We start from the raw sequence: 18,784 nt of genomic DNA on the forward strand, positions 1-18,784 counted from the left end.
TTCATCATCTACCTGAATCTCTATTATACGTTTATTGTATACATTACTGTGGTATATATACCAAATACCTAATTTTCATAATTTATTTACATTAAAAATCTGAGTAACTTGTAAATCATAAGGCCCTTTTCAGCATTTTTTAAATGAAAGTTATATTTTAAATAGTACCATGTAATATTATCTGTTACTAATAGTGACCATTTATTGTACACTTCCAAGGTACCAGTCTTTTTCCTATACATTTGCTCACTTGATCTCAGCAGCCCCATGAAAAAAGGTATTATTCTCATTTTATTGTGAGGAATTTAAGTCATTGAGAGGTTAAGAGCCCAAGAACACAGTTAATAAGTGGCAGGTCCGGCATTCAATTCTAGGTCTACGTAATACTAACATCTAGAGTCCAACACAACCCTCTTCTATAATACCAAATATGGTAACCCACAGCTAGATCTTCCAAAGCACAATGTAAGTGATAGCTGTCAAAATGAGAAAAGAGGATAACCTGTCTCAATCACAGAATTGTTTCTTGAGGGGCTCCTTATACATTTCGACCTTGTTAAAAACAAAAACAATAACAAGTTAGTGGGGTTAGAATGGGTATTGAGTGATCCACTTTGGCCACAATCCTCACCACCACCACTAAGCAGAGCTGTGGTTTAAGATAATGACCAGAGCTCAAAGGTGCTTTAAATGCCAACATGCAAGAGAGTCCAGTGGCCTTCCAAATCGAGAATTTCGGTGACAAGCATTCCAGCATAGTCTACTTAATACCTGGTCTGGACTGAATTTTTGTGTCACCCTCAAAATTCCTATCTTGAAGCCACAGCTCTCAATGTGATGTCATCAGAGGTGGAGCCTCTAGAAGTGATTAGGCTTAGATGAGATCGTGAGCGTGAAGCCCCCCTGATGGGCTTAGTGCCCTCATAAGAAAAGATCAGAGTTTCCTTTCTCTGCCCTGTGAGGACACACCAAGAAGGTGGACATCTGCAAATCAGGAAGAGGGTTCTACACCAAGAATTGAATCTCCTGGCACCTGGATCTCTGACTTCCCAGCCTTCAGATCTGTGAGAAATATATTTCTGTTGTTGTTCAAGACACCCAGTCTATGGTATTTTGTTACAGCAGCCCAAGCTGACTAAGACAATACCTTACCGTCTAACATCCTATCCCATCACATAGCAAATTATGAAAGTAGGGGTCTTCAGTCATTTTCTTTATAAAACATCTTTAACAGATGAGCGCAATGGCTGATGCCTGTATTCCCAACACTTTGGGAGGCCGAGGCAGGCACATCACTTGAGGTCAGCAGTTCAAGACCAGCCTGGCCAACACCATTAAACCCGATCTGTAGTAAAAATACAAAAGTAGCTAGGAGTAGTGGTGGATGCCTGTAATCACAGCTACTCAGGAGGCTGAGGCAGCATAATGATTTGGGCCTGGGAGGCAGAGGTTGTAGTGAGCTTACACCACACCACTGCACTCTAGCCTGAGCGACAGAGCTAGGCTCTGTCTCAAAAAACAAAACAAAACAAAAAACCTTTAACATGGTAGGGTGATGTGCTTATAGATTAAAGAAAGAATTAACTATTAACTGCCTTACTGAGTATACTTAAGGCTACCAATAATACTGACAACATTGATTAGTCTGAAACATTTGAAATATTTATAATAATTCTGGTTGAGTGCACATCAAATATTTTATTAAAATTTTTAATTGGCTAATTTTATAAACAAACTGTCAAAAAAGCAAATATAATAACCTTGCAGATAAATCAATCGGTAAGAAATGGTACCACAGTGATTGTTGTCGAGGCAAGTTCATTGAGGAAGCAAGGAGAAACCTCTTGTGGGCAGTATCTATTTAACAATGAAATTTTCCTTTTTTAACTGTCATTGGCCAAATTTTGCACTACATAAAATGAAAAGCCAGTTGGAGAAAAAGCAAAAACATGGCTGGCATATTCACTTTTGTCAGTTTTTCAAAATATATTTAACATAAATTTCAAATTTGAGCAGACCAAAAAGGTCCAAAGTTCTTAAATTTTTTAATTGTCTTAAATAAATCTGTACCGGATTTTCTGATCATTAGCTGTTGTTCTAATTAAATTTATTTTCTTTCTAATTATTTTTATTTCAACTAATAAGCACCAGCAGAGCTTCAGGGCAGAAAACAAAAACAGTTACTAACATAGAACAGATGTTGCATAATTTTCTATTTTCTATATAATAACTCACTTATTCCTCACAGTAACGCTGTTCAAAAGGTCTTATGTTTATCAGCATTACACATCAGGTAATGAGATTTTAAAACACTGGAGAACTTGGTAAGGTCATGCTGAGCTGTGACTCTATCCCAAATCTTCTGATTCTGATTATCAGGCTCTAGAACCCACCCTTAGCCACCAGGATGACCAAGAGTGGAAGATGAGAAAAAGCCTCTGAGAGGTCCCTGGGGCATAATCCAGGTTGAAGATACTGGGGGGATTTGAACCCCCAAGAAGCTCCCAGGCACCTCTAGCCACCAGGGAGACTACTAGCTCCAGTTTCACAAAGATTCCTGTAGGGTAAGTCCTAAAACACAGGGGAAACTACAGGAATCCTTATTCCTAAATAACTCTAAAGTCTGTTGCCTGGAAAACCCAGGCTACTGCCTTCACAGCAAAGTCTTACCAGGTTCCCAGGAAATGAAATCTATTCTATAAAGAACCGTCAAAAAATCCCTAGTTACATTCCCTTTTGTTCTTATTTCACAGGTGACATCTACAGAAACACTCTGCTCTCCACACAAGAATTAAAATGTGCTACTCCTCTCTCAACATGGAACGAAGGATACAGTCCTGAATAAAAGCAAAAAGCCTCAAAATATAGGTTCGATGATGATCTGGAGCTGAAAATATGAGCAAATCTTGGCTATAATTATGGGCCACACCACACCTAACAAAATTAAATCTCACTGACCTACACTAAGAGCCATACCTTTATATATAAAATTTGAAAAAGGAAGACAGGACATAAAAACAATAGCTATAGAAAAGGCTTAGATGATAAAATTGAGAAAATTTTCACTAACAACTAAATATTAGCACCAAAAGAGTTAGTGTGCATTTCGATTAAGTTTTTTAAACGTAGAGTCCAGAATCAGGGAAGTTAGAGTTGCAATTTACCTATTCCATGCTAGAGTACTGTACTCACTGTCAGATTCAAATATTTATCCTGAAAACTGGACCTCATCAGCAACAAAGTACACTGAGACCAGAAACCAAGGTCATACATGAGGAAGGGGTCCATTAAATCCATTACAAAGTGTCTAGAAACAATACATTTACTCAGTAGTTAGCAGTACTAGCTCAACTACCCACCATGAAAGGCCCACGGCAGGAAAGATTCAAGCACTGGAAAGGAGGGTGCATTCATCAGTGATGCTGAAATGGTTCAGATACATCAGAATCACCTAGAATACTTACTGACCCAGGTTCTCATGGCTAATGAACTAGAAATTCCAAGTTCTAACTACAATGTACATTTATTTTTTTAAAGTATGCCAGGTGGTTGTGGAATTCTATGATTCAGTAAAAAGTTCATTAATAAATACACATTAATTAAAACTGCAGGACCCTCTTCTAATTAGTAAGGTAATATATCAATCAATTCTTTATCCGTTTTGTCAGCATATTAGAAGAATATTTAAACTAAACAGAATGAAAACAATTTTTTCTTATGCTGGAAAATTATGAATACAGGTTTGCTTGCACATAGTATAAATATAACAAGATAAATGTATTAACATATAATTCATTCTAACCACTTCCAGTGAAAGAAATCACACTTGCCACATCTGAAAAAACTGTAAAAAAAAAACAAAACCCTAAAATCTATAAGTTAACTTCTATTACACTTATTTTCAAAACATACTAGTGGTAATTAAAAGGTATTAGTAATTCCTCCAGTTATTTATTACAGGGATTACATTCTGACTGAATGCCTATCACTCACTCACTGAGTACTGCAGCACTAATAATAAACAGAAGGAGGGAGAGGACTCAAGATGCTGCGGTAAGAACATCCCAGGATTGAAGCTCTCGGTGAATGCATGGAAAGGGTGAGTCAGGGCCGCATTTCCAGACAGATCTTTGTTGCCCACAGAACGGGGAAATTTCCAGGTATAAAAGAGACGTGGGACGCCAGGCAGAGGTTTTGGCCGGCGCTGTAGCGCAGCGGCACTACACAGCGCTCCGCACAAAGAGCACTGGTCTGGCTGCCCTGTTAAACCGGCAATCTGAGACTTGAGAAGGCTGAACTTGAGACTTAACGGGACTTGGACAGTGAGCCAGCCCAGGAGATTCCAGGGAAGCACCGTTTGGGGTAGCGCAGAGGAACAAACAAAACGGCGATTCCAAACGCTCCGGACGCGGGCACAGCTGAACCCAGGACGGTGCAGCTCCATCGGGGAAAGGCGTCTGCCATTACCGAGGCAATCGGCCCCTACTGAGGTAAACGCACATTGCTGATGCAGCCTGCCGTTGCCGAGGCAACCCGCTACAACAGAGAAACTCCGCCACAGGGCATAGCCTGTGGCAGCAGAGCGGAAACCGCAGCAGAAGGGCAGAGCCTGCAGCAACAGGGCGAACCTCACAACAGCAGGGCGGAGCCTCAGCAGGCAAATAGTGACTTGACTGCCTCCTAACTGGGTAAAACAGCACAACAGACACTCACAAAGAAAGCCCCAACCCCCACGAGACAGAGCATCTGAGAAAAAAAGGGTTTTTTTAATGAGTTCTGTTGCAGCAGAATTAAACGTAGCAGCCTAACGGCCCAGAATGCACAACAGAGCTCCTATAAAGTAAAGACTGTCTCCCAAGCAGCTCCCTGATCCCTCTATATACAAAAGACTGACATTTGGCAGGCATCATTCTGGGACAAAGATAGCAGAAAAAGAAACTGGTAGCATCCCTCACTGTTCCGCAGCTGCTATAGGTGCACCCCAGACAAGCAGGGCCTGGAGTGGACCTCAGCAGTCGTACAGTGGAGGGGCTAGACTGGTAGAAGGAAAACCAAGTAACAGAAATATTTCATCATCAACAATCTGGGCGTCCACTCAGAGACCCAATCGAAAAGTCAGCAACTACACAGACGACAGGTGGATAAATTCACAAAGATGGGAAGCAACCAGCACAAAAAGGAGGAAAACACCAGAAACCAGAACACCTCGCCTCCTAGAAAAGACCAAAACTCCTCACCAGCAAGGGAACAAAGCTGGACGGAGAATGACTGTGACGAAATGACGGAATTAAGACTTCAGAAGGTGGATAATGAGAAACTTTTGTGAGCTAAAAGAACATGTTTTAAATCAATGCAAAGAAACTAAGAACCTTGAAAAAAGATTTCAAAAAAGATTCGAGGAAATGATAACAAGAATGGATAACTTAGAGAGGAATATGAATGAATTAAAGGAGCTGAAAAACACAATATGAGAACTTCGCGAAGCATGCACAAGTCTCAACAGCCGAACTGACCAAGCAGAAGAAAGGATATCAGAAGTTGAAGATCAACTCAATGAAATAAAACGAGAAACCAAGATCAGAGAAAAAAGCACAAGAAGGAATGAACAAAGTCTCCAAGAAATGTGGTATTATGTGAAGAGACCTAACCTACGTTTGATAGGTGTACCAGAATGTGACGATAAGAACGAATCCAAGCTGGAAAATACTCTTCAGGACATTATCCAGGAAAATTTCCCCCACCTAGCAAGACAGGCCAACACTCAAATGCAGGAAATACAGAGAACACCACTAAGATATTCCGCAAGAAGAGCAACCCCAAGGCACATAATCGTCAGATTCAACAAGGTTGAAATAAAGGAGAAAATACTAAGGGCAGCCAGGGAGAAAGGACGGGTCACCCACAAAGGGAAACCAATCAGACTCACAGCAGATCTCTCGGCAGAAACCCTACAGGCCAGAAGAGAGTGCGGGCCGATATTCAACATCCTAAAAGAAAAGAACCTTCAACCCAGAATTTCATATCCAGCAAAACTGAGCGTCAGAAGTGAAGGAAAAATAAAATCCTTTGCGAACAAGCAAGTACTCAGACATTTTGTCACCACCAGGCCTGCTTTACAAGAGCTCCTGAAAGAGGCACTAGACATAGAAAGGAAAAACCAGTACCAGCCATTATAAAATCAACCTAAATGCTAAAGAGCATCAACATAATGAAGAATCTACAACAACTAACGGGCAAAACAACCAGGTAGCATCAAAATGGCAGTATCAAATTCACACATAACAATATGAACCCTAAATGTAAATGGACTAAATGCACCAATCAAAAGACACAGACTGGCAAATTGGATAAAAATCCAAAACTCATCAGTGTGCTGTATCCAGGAAACCCATCTCACATGCAAGGATACACAAAGGCTCAAAATAAAGGGATGGAGGAAGATTTACCAAGCAAATGGAGAGCAAAAAAAAGCAGGAGTTGCAATTCTCATCTCTGATAAAATAGATTTTAAAGCAACAAAGATCAAAAGAGACAAAGAAGGACATTACATAATGGTGAAAGGATCGATACAACAAGAAGAGCTAACGACCCTAAATATATATGGACCCAATACAGGAGCACCCAGATATATAAGACAAGTTCTTAATGACTTACAAAGAGACTTAGACTCCCACACAATAATAGTGGGAGACTTTAACACTCCACTGTCAATAATAGATCAACCAGACAGAAAATCAACAAGGATATCCAGGGCTTGAACTCAGACCTGGAGCAAGCAAACCTGATAGACATTTACAGAACTCTCCACCCCAAATCCATGGAATATACATTCTTCTCAGCACCACATCACACCTACTCTAAAATTGACCACATAATTGGAAGTAAAGCACTCCTCAGCAAATGCAAAACATCTGAAATCATAACAAACAGCCTCTCAGACCATAGTACAATCAAGTTAGAACTCAGAATTCAGAAACCAACCCAGAACCACACAGCTTCATGAAAACTGAACAACTGGCTCTTGAATGTTGCCTGGGTAAACAATGAAATGAAGGCAGAAATAAAGAAGTTCTTCGAAACCAATGAGAATGAAGACACAACATGCCAGAATCTCTGGGACACATTTAAAGCAGTCTCTAGAGAAAAGTATATAGCAATAAGTGCCCATATGAGGAGAATGGAGAGATCCAAAATTGACACCCTATCGTCAAAATTGAAAGACCTAGAGGAGCAAGATCAAAAAAACTCAAAACCCAGCAGAAGACAAGAAATAACTAAGATCAGAGCTGAACTGAAGGAGATTGAGACACGAAAAACCCTTCAAAAAATCAATAAATCCAAAAGCTGGTTTTTTAAAAAGATCAACAAAATAGACAGACCACGAGCCAGATTGATAAAAAAGAAAAGAGAGAACAACCAGATAGATGCAATAAAAAATGATAAAGGGGAAATCAGCACAGATTCCACAGAAATTCAAACCATCATCAGAGAATATTACAAACAACTCTATGCACATAAACTAGTAAACCTGGAAGAAATGGATAAATTCCTGGATTCCTGTGTCCTCCCAAGCTTAAACCAGGAGGAAGCTGAAACTATGAATAGACCTATAACAAGGTCAGAAGTCGAGGCAGCAATTAAGAGCCTACCACACAAAAAAAGCCCAGGTCCAGATGGGTTCACAGCCGAATTCTACCAAACACACAAAGAGGAGCTGGTACCATTCCTTCTAAAATTATTCCAAATAATCCAAAAAGAGGGAATCTTTCCCAAATCATTTTATGAGACCAACATCATCCTGATACCAAAACCTGGCAGCGACAAAACAAGAAAAGAAAACTTCAGGCCAATATCCATGATGAACATAGATGCAAAAATCTTCAATAAAATATTGGCAAGCCGAATGCAACAGCAAATCAAAAAACTTATTCATCATCATCAAGTAGGATTCATCCCGGGGATGCAAGGCTGGTTCAACATACACAAGTCTATAAATGTAATTCACCACATAAACAGAACCAAAAACAAAAACCACATGATTATCTCAATTGATGCAGAGAAGGCATTTGACAAAATTCAGCAGCCATTTATGCTAAAAACCCTCAATAAACTCAGTATCGATGGAACATATCTCAAAGTAATAAAAGCTATTTATGACAAACCAACAGCCAATATCTTACTGAATGGGCAAAAACTAGAAGCATTCCCTTTGAAATCCAGCACTAGACAAGGATGCCCTCTTTCACCACTCCTATTCAGTATAGTACTGGAAGTTCTAGCCAGAGCAATCAGGCAAGAAAAAGAAATAAAGGGTATTCAAAAAGGAAAGATGGAAACCAAACTGTCTCTATTTGCAGACGACATGATGGTATACCTAGAAGACCCCATCGCCTCAGCCCAAAAACTCCTGAAACTGATAAGCAACTTCAGCAAAGTCTCAGGATATAAAATCAATGTGCAAAAACCACAAGCATTCGTCTACACCAATAACAGACTTAAAGAAAGCCAAATCAAGAACGAACTGCCATTCACAATTGCCACAAAAAGAATAAAATACCTTGGAATACAACTCACAAGGAATGTAAGGGACCTCTTCAAGGAGAACTACAAACCACTGCTCAACGAAATCAGAGAGGACACAAACAGATGGAGAGACATTCCATGTTCATGGTTAGAAAGAAATAATATCGTGAAAATGGCTATACTGCCCAAAGTAATTTACAGACTCAACACTATCCCCATCAAGCTACCATTGACTTTCTTCACAGAACTGGAAAAAACCACCATGAACTTCATATGAAACCAAAAGAGAGCCTGCATAGCCAAGTCAATTCTAAGCAAAAAGAACACAGCGGGGGTCATCACACTACCGGATTTCAAACTATACTACAAGGCTACAGTAATCAAAACAGCATGGTACTGGTACCAAAATAGAGATATAGACCCATGGAACAAAACAGAGGCATCGGAGGCAACACAACATATCTACAACCATACAATCTTTGATAAACCTGACCAAAACAAGCAATGGGGAAAGGATTCCCTGTTTAACAAATGGTGTTGGGAAAACTGGCTAGCCATGTGCAGAAAGCAGAAACTGGACCCCTTCCTGACACCTTACACTAAAATTAACTCCAGATGGATTAAAGACTTAAACATAAGACCTGGCACCATAAAAACCCTAGAAGGAAATCTAGTCAAAACCATTCAGGACATAGGAGTAGGCAAGGACTTCATGAACGAAACACCAAAAGCACTGGCAACAAAGCCAAAATAAACAAATGGGACCTAATCAAACTCCACAGCTTCTGCACGGCAAAAGAAACAGTTACTAGAGTTGATCGGCAACCAACAGAATGGGAAAAAATTTTTGCAGTTTACCCATCTGACAAAGGGCTGATATCCAGAATTTACAAAGAACTCAAACAGATTTACAAGAAAACAAAAAAGCCCATTCAAAAATGGGCAAAGGATATGAACAGACGCTTTACAAAAGAAGACATATGTGAGGCCAAGAAACATATGAAAAAATGCTCATCATCACTGGTCATTAGAGAGATGCAAATCAAAACCACATTGAGATACCATCTCACGCCAGTTAGAATGGCGATCATTTAAAAATCTGGAGACAGCAGATGCTGGAGAGGATGTGGAGAAAAAGGAACACTTTTACACTGTTGGTGAGAGTGTAAATTAGTTCAACCATTGTGGAAGACAGTGTGGCAATTTCTCAAGGCCTTAGAAATAGAAATTCCATTTGACCCAGCAATCCTATTACTGGGTATATATCCAAAGGACTATAAATCGTTCTATTATAAGGACACATGCACACGAATGTTCACTGCAGCACTGTTTACAATAGCAAAGAACTGGAACCAACCCAAATGCCCATTGATGATAGACTGGATTGGGAAAATGTGGCACATATACACCATGGAATATTATGCAGCAATCAGAAATGATGAGTTCGTGTCGTTTGTAGGGACATGGATGAATCTGGAGAACATCATTCTCAGCAAACTGACACAAGAACAGAAAATGAAACACCGCATATTCTCACTCATAGGCGGGTGATGAAAAATGAGAACACATGGACACGGGGAGGGGAGTACTAAACACTGGGGTCTATTGGGGGGAAAAGGGGAGGGCCAGCGAAGGAGGGGGGGAGGTGGGGAGGGATAGCCTGGGGAGAAATGCCAAATGTGGGTGAAGGGGAGAAAGGAAGCAAAACACACTGCCATGTGTGTACCTATGCAATTGTCTTGCGTGTTCTGCACATGTACACCAAAACCTAAAATGCAATAAAAAAATTTTTTAGGAGAACAACCCAAGATGGCCGATCGCTAACATCCCGAGATTGCAGCTCTCAGGGAAGGCGCAGAGAACTAGAGAACACCACACTTTCAGACAAAGTCTGGTTGCTCACTGAGCAGAAGATCCCCCAGTGGAGGAAACACACGGGTCGCCAGCGTGACTCTCGTGGCCGACGCCACGGTTCCGCCCGCACCTCGGCGCGGCAGCTCTCGGAGCAGAGTAAACACATTTGGAGGAACCGCACGGGCCCCCAGCACAACACCAGAGCCCGGCGCAGCGACAGTGACTGCACCTCCGCGCGGCAGCGCTCAGCGCAGAGTAAACAGGACGGGTTCCCCTTCTGACCAAGGTTTGGAGCCCCAGGAAGGCAGAGTCACCTACTACGGACACAAGAAGGAAGCCAGACAGGAGAATCCTGGGCAGAAAAGCACCATCAGTTTTAACACCGCTGCTCTGGCTCTGGGAACTAACAACCTGGACGTCCACTCAAGAGACCTAATCTGAAAGTTGGTAATTTCAAAGACGACAGGAGGATAAATTTACAATGATGGGAAGAAACCAACATAAAAAAGCTGAGAATACTCAAAGTCAGAATGCCTCTCCCTCTAAAGATGATCACAGTTCCACATCAACAATGGAACAAGGCTTGATGGAGAACGAGCGCATCCTGATGACAGAATCACTCTTCAAGGAATGGATAATAACAAACTTCGGTGAGTTAAAAGAACATGTTGTAGCCCAACGTAAAGAAACTAGGAACTTTGAAAAAAGGTTTGATGAAATCCTATTGAGAATAGACAACTTAGACAGGAGTATGAGTGAATTAATGGAACTGAAGAATACAATACAGGAACTCCGAGAAGTATGCACAGGTTTAAACACTCAAATTGTTCAAGCAGAAGAAGAGATATCAGAGGTCAAAGTCCAACTTAATGAAATAAAACGTGAAGAAAACATTAGAGAAAAAAGGATAAAAAGAAATGAGCAAAGTCTCCAAGAAATGTGGGACTATGTGAAAAGACCAAATTTGCGGTTGATAGGTGTACCTGAATGCGACGGAGAGAATGAATCCAAGCTGGAAAATACCCTTCAGGATATTATTCAGGAAACTTTTCCTAAACTAGCAAAGCAGGTCAACATTCAACCCCAGGTAATACAGAGAACACCACAAAGATATTCCTCAAGAAGAGCAACCCCAAGGCACATAATCGTTAGATTCACCAGGGTTGAAATGAAGGAGAAAATACTAAGGGCAGCCAGAGAGAAAGGTCATGTTACCCACAAAGGCAAGCCTATCAGACTTACAGCAGATCTCTCGGCAGAAACTCTACAAGCCAGAAGAGAGTGGGGGCCAATATTCAACATCCTCAAAGAACAGAACCTTTAGCCCAGAATTTCATATCCAGCCAAACTAAGCTTCACAACTGAAGGAAAAATAAAATCTTTTATGAACAAGCAAGAACTCAGAGATTTTATTACCACCAGGCCTGCTTTACAAGAGCTTCTGAAAGAAGCATTACACACAGAAAGAAACAACCAGTATTAGCCTTTCTAAAAATACACCAAAAAGTAAAGAGCACCAACATAAAGAAGAATTTACACCAACGAATGGATAAAACAGCCAGTCAACATCAAATGGCAGTAACCCTAAATATAAATTGACTAAATCCCCCAATCAAAAGACACAGCCAAAACCCAATGGCATGTTACATCCAGACCTGTTTCACATGCAAGGATACACAAAGACTCAAAACAAAGGGATGGAGAAAGATTTACCAACCAAATGGAGAGCAAAAATAAATAATAAATAAATAAAAAGCAGGAGTTGCAATTCTCGTATCGGAAAAAATAGATTTTAAAGCAACAAAGATGCAGTGGTAAAAGGATCAATGCAACAACAAGAGTTAACGATCCTAACACCCAGATATGAGACTTAGATTCAATGAGACAGAAAATTAATAAGGATATCAAGGACTCGAACTCAGATACGGAACAAGTAAACTTAATAAGTATTTATAGAGCTCTCCACTTCAAATACACAAAATATACATTCTTGTCAATACCACATCACACCTACCCATAAGTTTAAATGAAACATTGATTGGTCATTATTAATACCCAATTTTTTTCAAAATAAAGCCATATTTCCATTTACTCTCCCTCTTTTTCTTCCTCTTTCTTCCTCTCTTTTACTTATTATTTTTTTTTCTTTCCTTCTCTCAAAAAAAAAGAAATCAACTTGTAAACCTCTAGATCCAGGTCCGCAATGTCTCTCTCATTGCTTGATTTCCTTCCTTCCCTTCCCTCTCTCCCTCCCTCCCCGCTTCCTCCCTTCCTTCCTTCCTTCCTTCCTTCATCCCTTCCTTCCTCCCTACCGTCCTTCTTCCCTCCCTTCCTGCCTTCCTCCCCCCCAAAAAAAAAAATTTTTTTTTTAATAAAATAAAATAAACAGGAGGAAAAGAGGTGTGTGCTGCCTCATGGGGCTTTTAGTTTAAGATAGATAAATTGATAGCAGAGTGGTTACAAGAAAACCTAATTGAAAAATTCCAAGTTAAGTGAAATACAAACAACGCTATAAAGAGATTTTAAAATACTGAGGAAAATACCATTTCCTTATTTTTATTGACGTAGAAGCAAATGGCTTTTGAGGACATTTGGATGTTAAATTTACTGTTATACTGTGGTAGCATAAGCAATACCCTCTTTCAGGAAATACACATTGAAGTGTTTAGGAGTAATAGGATGCATGCAACTTACCTTAAGTGGTTAAAAGAAACTGTGGGGTGTGTGTGTGTGTGTGTGTGTGTGTGTGTGTGAGAGAGAGAGAGAGAGAGAGAGAGAGAGAGAGAGAGAGAGAGAGACATAGACAGAGAGAGACGGGGGGTGGGGAGAGAGAAGAAAGTACAGAATGACAGAGAGGAAGAGAAAAAACAACATACAAATTGGGATAAAATATTAATAAATCAATCTGTGTACAGTTACATGTAGTTTTGTGATTTTTTATTTTGGGGACTTTTCTATAAGTGTGAACTTATTTCTTTAGGGGTTTTGTTTTGTTTTGTTTTGTTTTGTTTTGTTTTTGAGACAGAGCTTCGTCACTCAGACTGAACTATGGTGGCATGATCATAGCTCACTGCAGCCTTTACCTCCCAGGTTCAGGCGATCATCCTACTTCAGACTCCTAAGTAGCTGGATCTATAGGTGTGCACCACTATGCCCAGCTAATTTTTGTACTTTTTTGTGGAGGTGGTGTCTCACTATGTTGTCCAGAATAGTCTCAAACTCCTGAGCTCAAGCAGTCCACCCACCTCAGCCTCCCAAAATACTGGGATTACAGGAGTGAGCCACCACGCCTGGTATTTATGCTGTACATTCTTGCAATTTTCTGTAATAAAATGTTAAAAATAAAGAATAAAAGAAATTAGGTACGTAAAGTAGCTACCACAGTGCCAGGCAAACAGAAAGCATTCAGCAAATGCCAGACATCTTTATTACAAATGAATTCACCTCTATCTTGACTATTAGCTTTTGGCATTTAATTGCACACCAGGATTTACTACAGTCCACAGATGTCAGGTGGTGCTCTGCTGGACACTGCAGGGGACACCCACACAGGTCAAGGAGCTTATGCCCTCAGGATTCGGTTGATCACAATAACAAAAGGCAAAAACAGCAAAGACTCAGGGGTTCCACAAACTTGGCTTAAATTAACAAGCCAACATCATCTCTTTCCTATGTAATCTTAGACAAAATAATATATTAGCTAGGAAAATCTCTTCATCTATCACATTAAAAAATTAAAACTATCATCTATCTGTTTCAGATAGATGAGCCTATTATGAGAATAAATGAGATGCTAAAACAGTGGCACTGTAAACTCATATCATATAAACGTTAGTTCTCATTTTATTGTATGTGGAGCCAACATGGGAAGAATGATGCATGTACCTAAGTAACTACAAAGCAGAGTGGCACAGTAGTAAAGCAGTACAGGAAAAGATCACATCTAGCCAGGAGGGCAAAGGAAGTCTTCATGTAGAAGGGGAAACTCAAGATGGTCTTTAATGGATGGAAGGGCAGAAAATAGAGCTGGAGAGAGGAGTAAGTAGGACTCTAAGCTACTGAGGATCCTATTGAAGCCGTGAAAAGGGGGAGCATCAGGATGCAACAAAGTAACAGAATATTTCACAGAGTCTCAGAAACAAACAGGGGGATAACCAAAACCACAACTGTCAAAGCAAATGTGAAGCAACCACAGAAGGCGTTGCCTGACTCAAAGGCGGGTCTGAGCAAGTGGTCACTATTCATCCAGCCCCAGTTCCAGCACAGGGATTCTCCTCCTGCCCTGCCAGTGCCCACACATTTCACTCTGGAATTTGTAAGGTTTTTTACAATGAAGCACTCTTTTTCAAAGGGAATAATGTAAGCAAAACATACAATGCATGCACCGCTATGAAAACAAATGTTTGCTATATCCAGAAAAACTTCAATCCCAATGAAAATGAACATAATCCTAATGAGTTTAAAATTTACATTTGGCTTCAGAATATAATTTTTTTCGAAACTTCCAAATCATATTTTCTCAAGTCAACAGTAAAGTAAGAGAATTCTTTAACTACCAACCAAAACATCATCAAAGTGATCATACAACTTAAGTCAAATGCTGGCAACCTGATTGACTTTCCTGGAATGTGGATTAACTTAAAATTACATGACTGTGATTGTTTTTACATTTCATTTTGCCCATAGTACATAGCTGTACTTCTTAGGAGAATGTCATTTTGTTGTTTTTTATAATCCTTTGAGTCACACATATCATGAAATAATGAATCCATAATTATTCCATCTTGATTTATACTTTTTTTTTTTTTTGAGACAGAGTCTCACTCTGTCACCACTCTTGGAGTGCAGTGGCACGATCTCGGCTTATTAAAACCTCCGTCTCCCAGATTCAAGTGGTTCTTCTGCCTCCGCTTCCTGAGTAGCTGGGATTACAAGTGCCTGCCACCACGCCTGGCTAATTTTTTTTTATTTTTAGTATAGACGGGGTTTCACCATGTTGGTCAGGCTGGTCTCAAACTACTGACCTCGTGATCCAGCCCCCTCGGCCTCCTAAAGTGCTGGGATTACAGGCATGAGCCGCCGCATCCGGCCTTGATTTATACTTTTACATGAATAGTTTCATAAAGATTTAGGAAGAAAGCTATGTAAAATGTCTTAGCACACTAAAAGCCATAAATCTATTTTAATTCATTTAACTATTAAATTTTAAAATGGTAAAAACAAAGACCATAAAAAGTTACATAGTAATAATCTCAGAAATCACCATCCCAACCTACCTTCTCATTAAATAGACAAGGAAATTGAGAACTAGGAAAATTAAGGGGCTTCCTTCCTGCTATCTAGTTAGGAAAATATCTAAAGTTAAATTCATGTTTTTTTGGCACCCAGCACACTAATGACACCACATACAATACTGGACTTCCTTTTGATATGACACATAAATGAAAGAAAAACCAAAAAATATACACAAATCTAGGTTTACTTTAAAAAAAAAAAAAGCCAAGTATTACCACTGTTTTGAAGAAAGCACTTATGAGCTTAGACTATCTCCCCACCCTCAAAAAAAAACCTCTAACCATATTGGAATATTGGAAAATATTCAGCTTTTAAATACTTATAACATTTTAATGATTAAAAAAGACAAGAAAATAGTAACAGAGCAATTAAACCTTCCCATGGGATACAAAAAGCCCCTGAAATAAAGAGGAAATTGGATAGGAGTAACTCAAAGAACCTAGCAGGTGTGGCACTCTTGGCAGGCTGCTCAGCACCAAAGGCGAAAGTGATCACAAGTGTGACTCAATTCCCAATATTAAAAGAAATCAAAGGAAGGTAAATCTAAGAAAGTTCAGTTTATTGATCAATTCTCTCCATTAATAGACCAAGTCTACCGGTTTTTAAAGAGGTCTCTACATCCAAAGAAGCTCCCAACACTGGTTATATAGTAAGTTATCACAGTGCTCCCTTTTCATATCAAACTGATGTCCAGCTGGAGCGTAGAGCATGCCACATCCATAATGCAGCTGCGGAAATCTGCTTCATTTGACCCTGTCCTGTGTGATTAAGGAGAGGACATGCTGCAGGTTTAGGAGGAGTAAGGAGCTCCCAGGCAGACCTCCCAAGTGCCAAAGTGTCACTCTAGGAAGTTTCATTTCTATAACTTCACATGGCCCAGGCCCTCCAGAACTACTCTCGTATTCTTTCCAGTGTCTGTAGTCTGAATACTGTGAAGTGAAGCAGATACGAGGATTGACTGTAAGATAGGGAAGAGCTTTCTTCACTTAGGAAAATTTGGACCCAATCAGACAAAACTCAAGTCTGTGCCACTTCACAGCTTATTACAAAATTCTGCAAAATATTTGGTTGTCACTGAATAAAGCACTTAGCATAATAGGAAAACTGCACCTAATTAGTCACATAAAATCATAACCAAAAAATGCCCTTAAAAAACCTAAAGTAGATTTCCTCTTATAACACAAGTAGTGTTATAAGTTTACAAATGCTTAATCTTATTTTACTGTATGGCTAGAATTCATGCAATATACATATTTATGTGTAAACATTCTTCCCGAAAAACAATGTTTTGTAGGTAATAGATTCATTATTTGCATATTTAACAAAAATCACTACATAACACAGAAAGATTAATATTTTAATTACTTTGTTTTCACATTTAACCAGCTACACAAATTCAATGTAACTGTTAACAGTGGCAGCCAAGCAAACAGAATTTCTTATGCCTAAATAAACAAAATTTATGTACACCAAAGAATTGAAAAAAATCTGATAAAACTTACTTGCTACTCCTGATGCAAGTCCATAAAGCAGTCCTCCCCCATCCGATTGTTGAGGGAAAACATGGGCTCCTGGAGGAGGTGGCTTTTCTTGTCTGATAAAGTTATACAATAAGGTCTTCACAAGTTTGCTGGTGTACGGAAGACTACACAAAAAGGAAAAAAATCAAACTCATATTTATGGGAGTCATCTAATTCTGAATAACAACATAGAAATAACTCTGCCTAACACTATGTATTAATATAAAAGGGTTATTGGCACAGCTCACAGAAATTGAGCACTGTCACATAATAGTAAGACCATGGCTTGGAGACCAATTTTGAGGCTTAATCCTGGCTTTTCCTCTTATCACATCATAAGATATTGATCAAATTAATTAAATACTTTTTCTTTGCTGCGGGGAGAGACAAGGTCTCACTATATTGCCCAGGCTGGTCTCAAACTCCTAAACTCAAGCGATCCTCCAGCCTTAGCCTCCCAAAGTGCTGGGATTACAGACATGAACCACCATGCCCAGTCCACTTGCACTCTCGCGCTTCGGTTACTTTATCTGTTTTCTATATAACACTGTGAGCTATTATGAAATTAGTGCATAATACATTACCTGGCAGTTGAAGGGAAGTAGTAATATAGAACAAGTAGAAAAAAGCAATTATTTTAAAATAACAAAAAGACTATACTTTTTAAGTATGAAATTATTCAATTATTCAATTAGTATTAAACTAATTTCTGAAATCTAGAGTAAACCTTTTAACAGATTCTTTAATGTACTATTGAGCTTTTGAAATACGGTTTCCAAGATGAACCACAAAAATCAGTAAAGAACATAGTATGGTTTAAATATTTGGCACCATAGTGATACTATAAAAACTTCCTTAGAAAATAAGAACACTAACACTCTCTATGCCTATTTTTAAAAAGCAACTTGAATACTTCTGGCACTATAAGGAATGAAGTTCACAATCTTGTTTTAGCAAAGATGCACACAGTCCCACGATGCCAGCACAGTCAGAGACCGTTCCGATGCAATCCTCTGTCTCCAAAGCCCAGGTCCTCTGCCTCTTATCAGTGATTTTCAAATATGTTCAAAGAACATACATGTCACAGGAATAATCACGGTAGCAAAAAAACATGAAGAAGACAAAGCTCCCCACTACCTGAGAACTTCCTCAAAGGTACTTCATTTGGATTTGTTTAAGATTTTTAAAGTGTGAAGATTATGTTAATACAAAATCAGGTATGTGCATGTGTGTTAGTCATTTACATCCCCACCCCCTAGGAGATTGTTTAAGCTTCTGCTCAAGAGCACAGTCTCACAGCCTAACATGCCTGGCACGTGGTTAGCACACAGTAACTATCTGCAGGCTCAACGAAGTAGAAAGAGTCAGTGAAGAGGCTGTTGGAGAAGTCCAAAGAAGGTGACAGGGTATAGATCACAGTTTGTTTCAAAGGGACTAGTGAGAAGAAGAAGACACAAAAATAATTTGAACAACAAATATGACTTGACTGCTTAAACATAGTGAATGAAGGAGAAGAAAGAAAAAGATGATTTCAAAGTTTTTATTTTAGGAAGCAACCACTGGAGAGGATAATGAAGCTGGGGGACAGGAAG

General features: G+C 39.4%; 1 protein-coding gene across 10 annotated transcripts in view; it reads right to left on the bottom strand.

The window, feature by feature from the left end:
* Positions 1-18,784, bottom strand: part of DYM (dymeclin) — a 481,767-nt gene that overhangs the window by 316,018 nt on the left and 146,965 nt on the right. For all 10 annotated transcript variants that reach the window (XM_035271024.3, XM_035271019.3, XM_035271021.3 and 7 more), the window contains exon 8: positions 17,175-17,317. In XM_035271024.3, the coding sequence (XP_035126915.1) occupies positions 17,175-17,317 (143 nt within the window). The remainder of the gene's footprint in view (positions 1-17,174; positions 17,318-18,784) is intronic.

The sequence above is a fragment of the Callithrix jacchus genome, chromosome 13 (assembly GCF_049354715.1).
Source record: "Callithrix jacchus isolate 240 chromosome 13, calJac240_pri, whole genome shotgun sequence".
In the NCBI taxonomy this organism is placed as follows: Eukaryota; Metazoa; Chordata; class Mammalia; order Primates; family Cebidae; genus Callithrix; species Callithrix jacchus.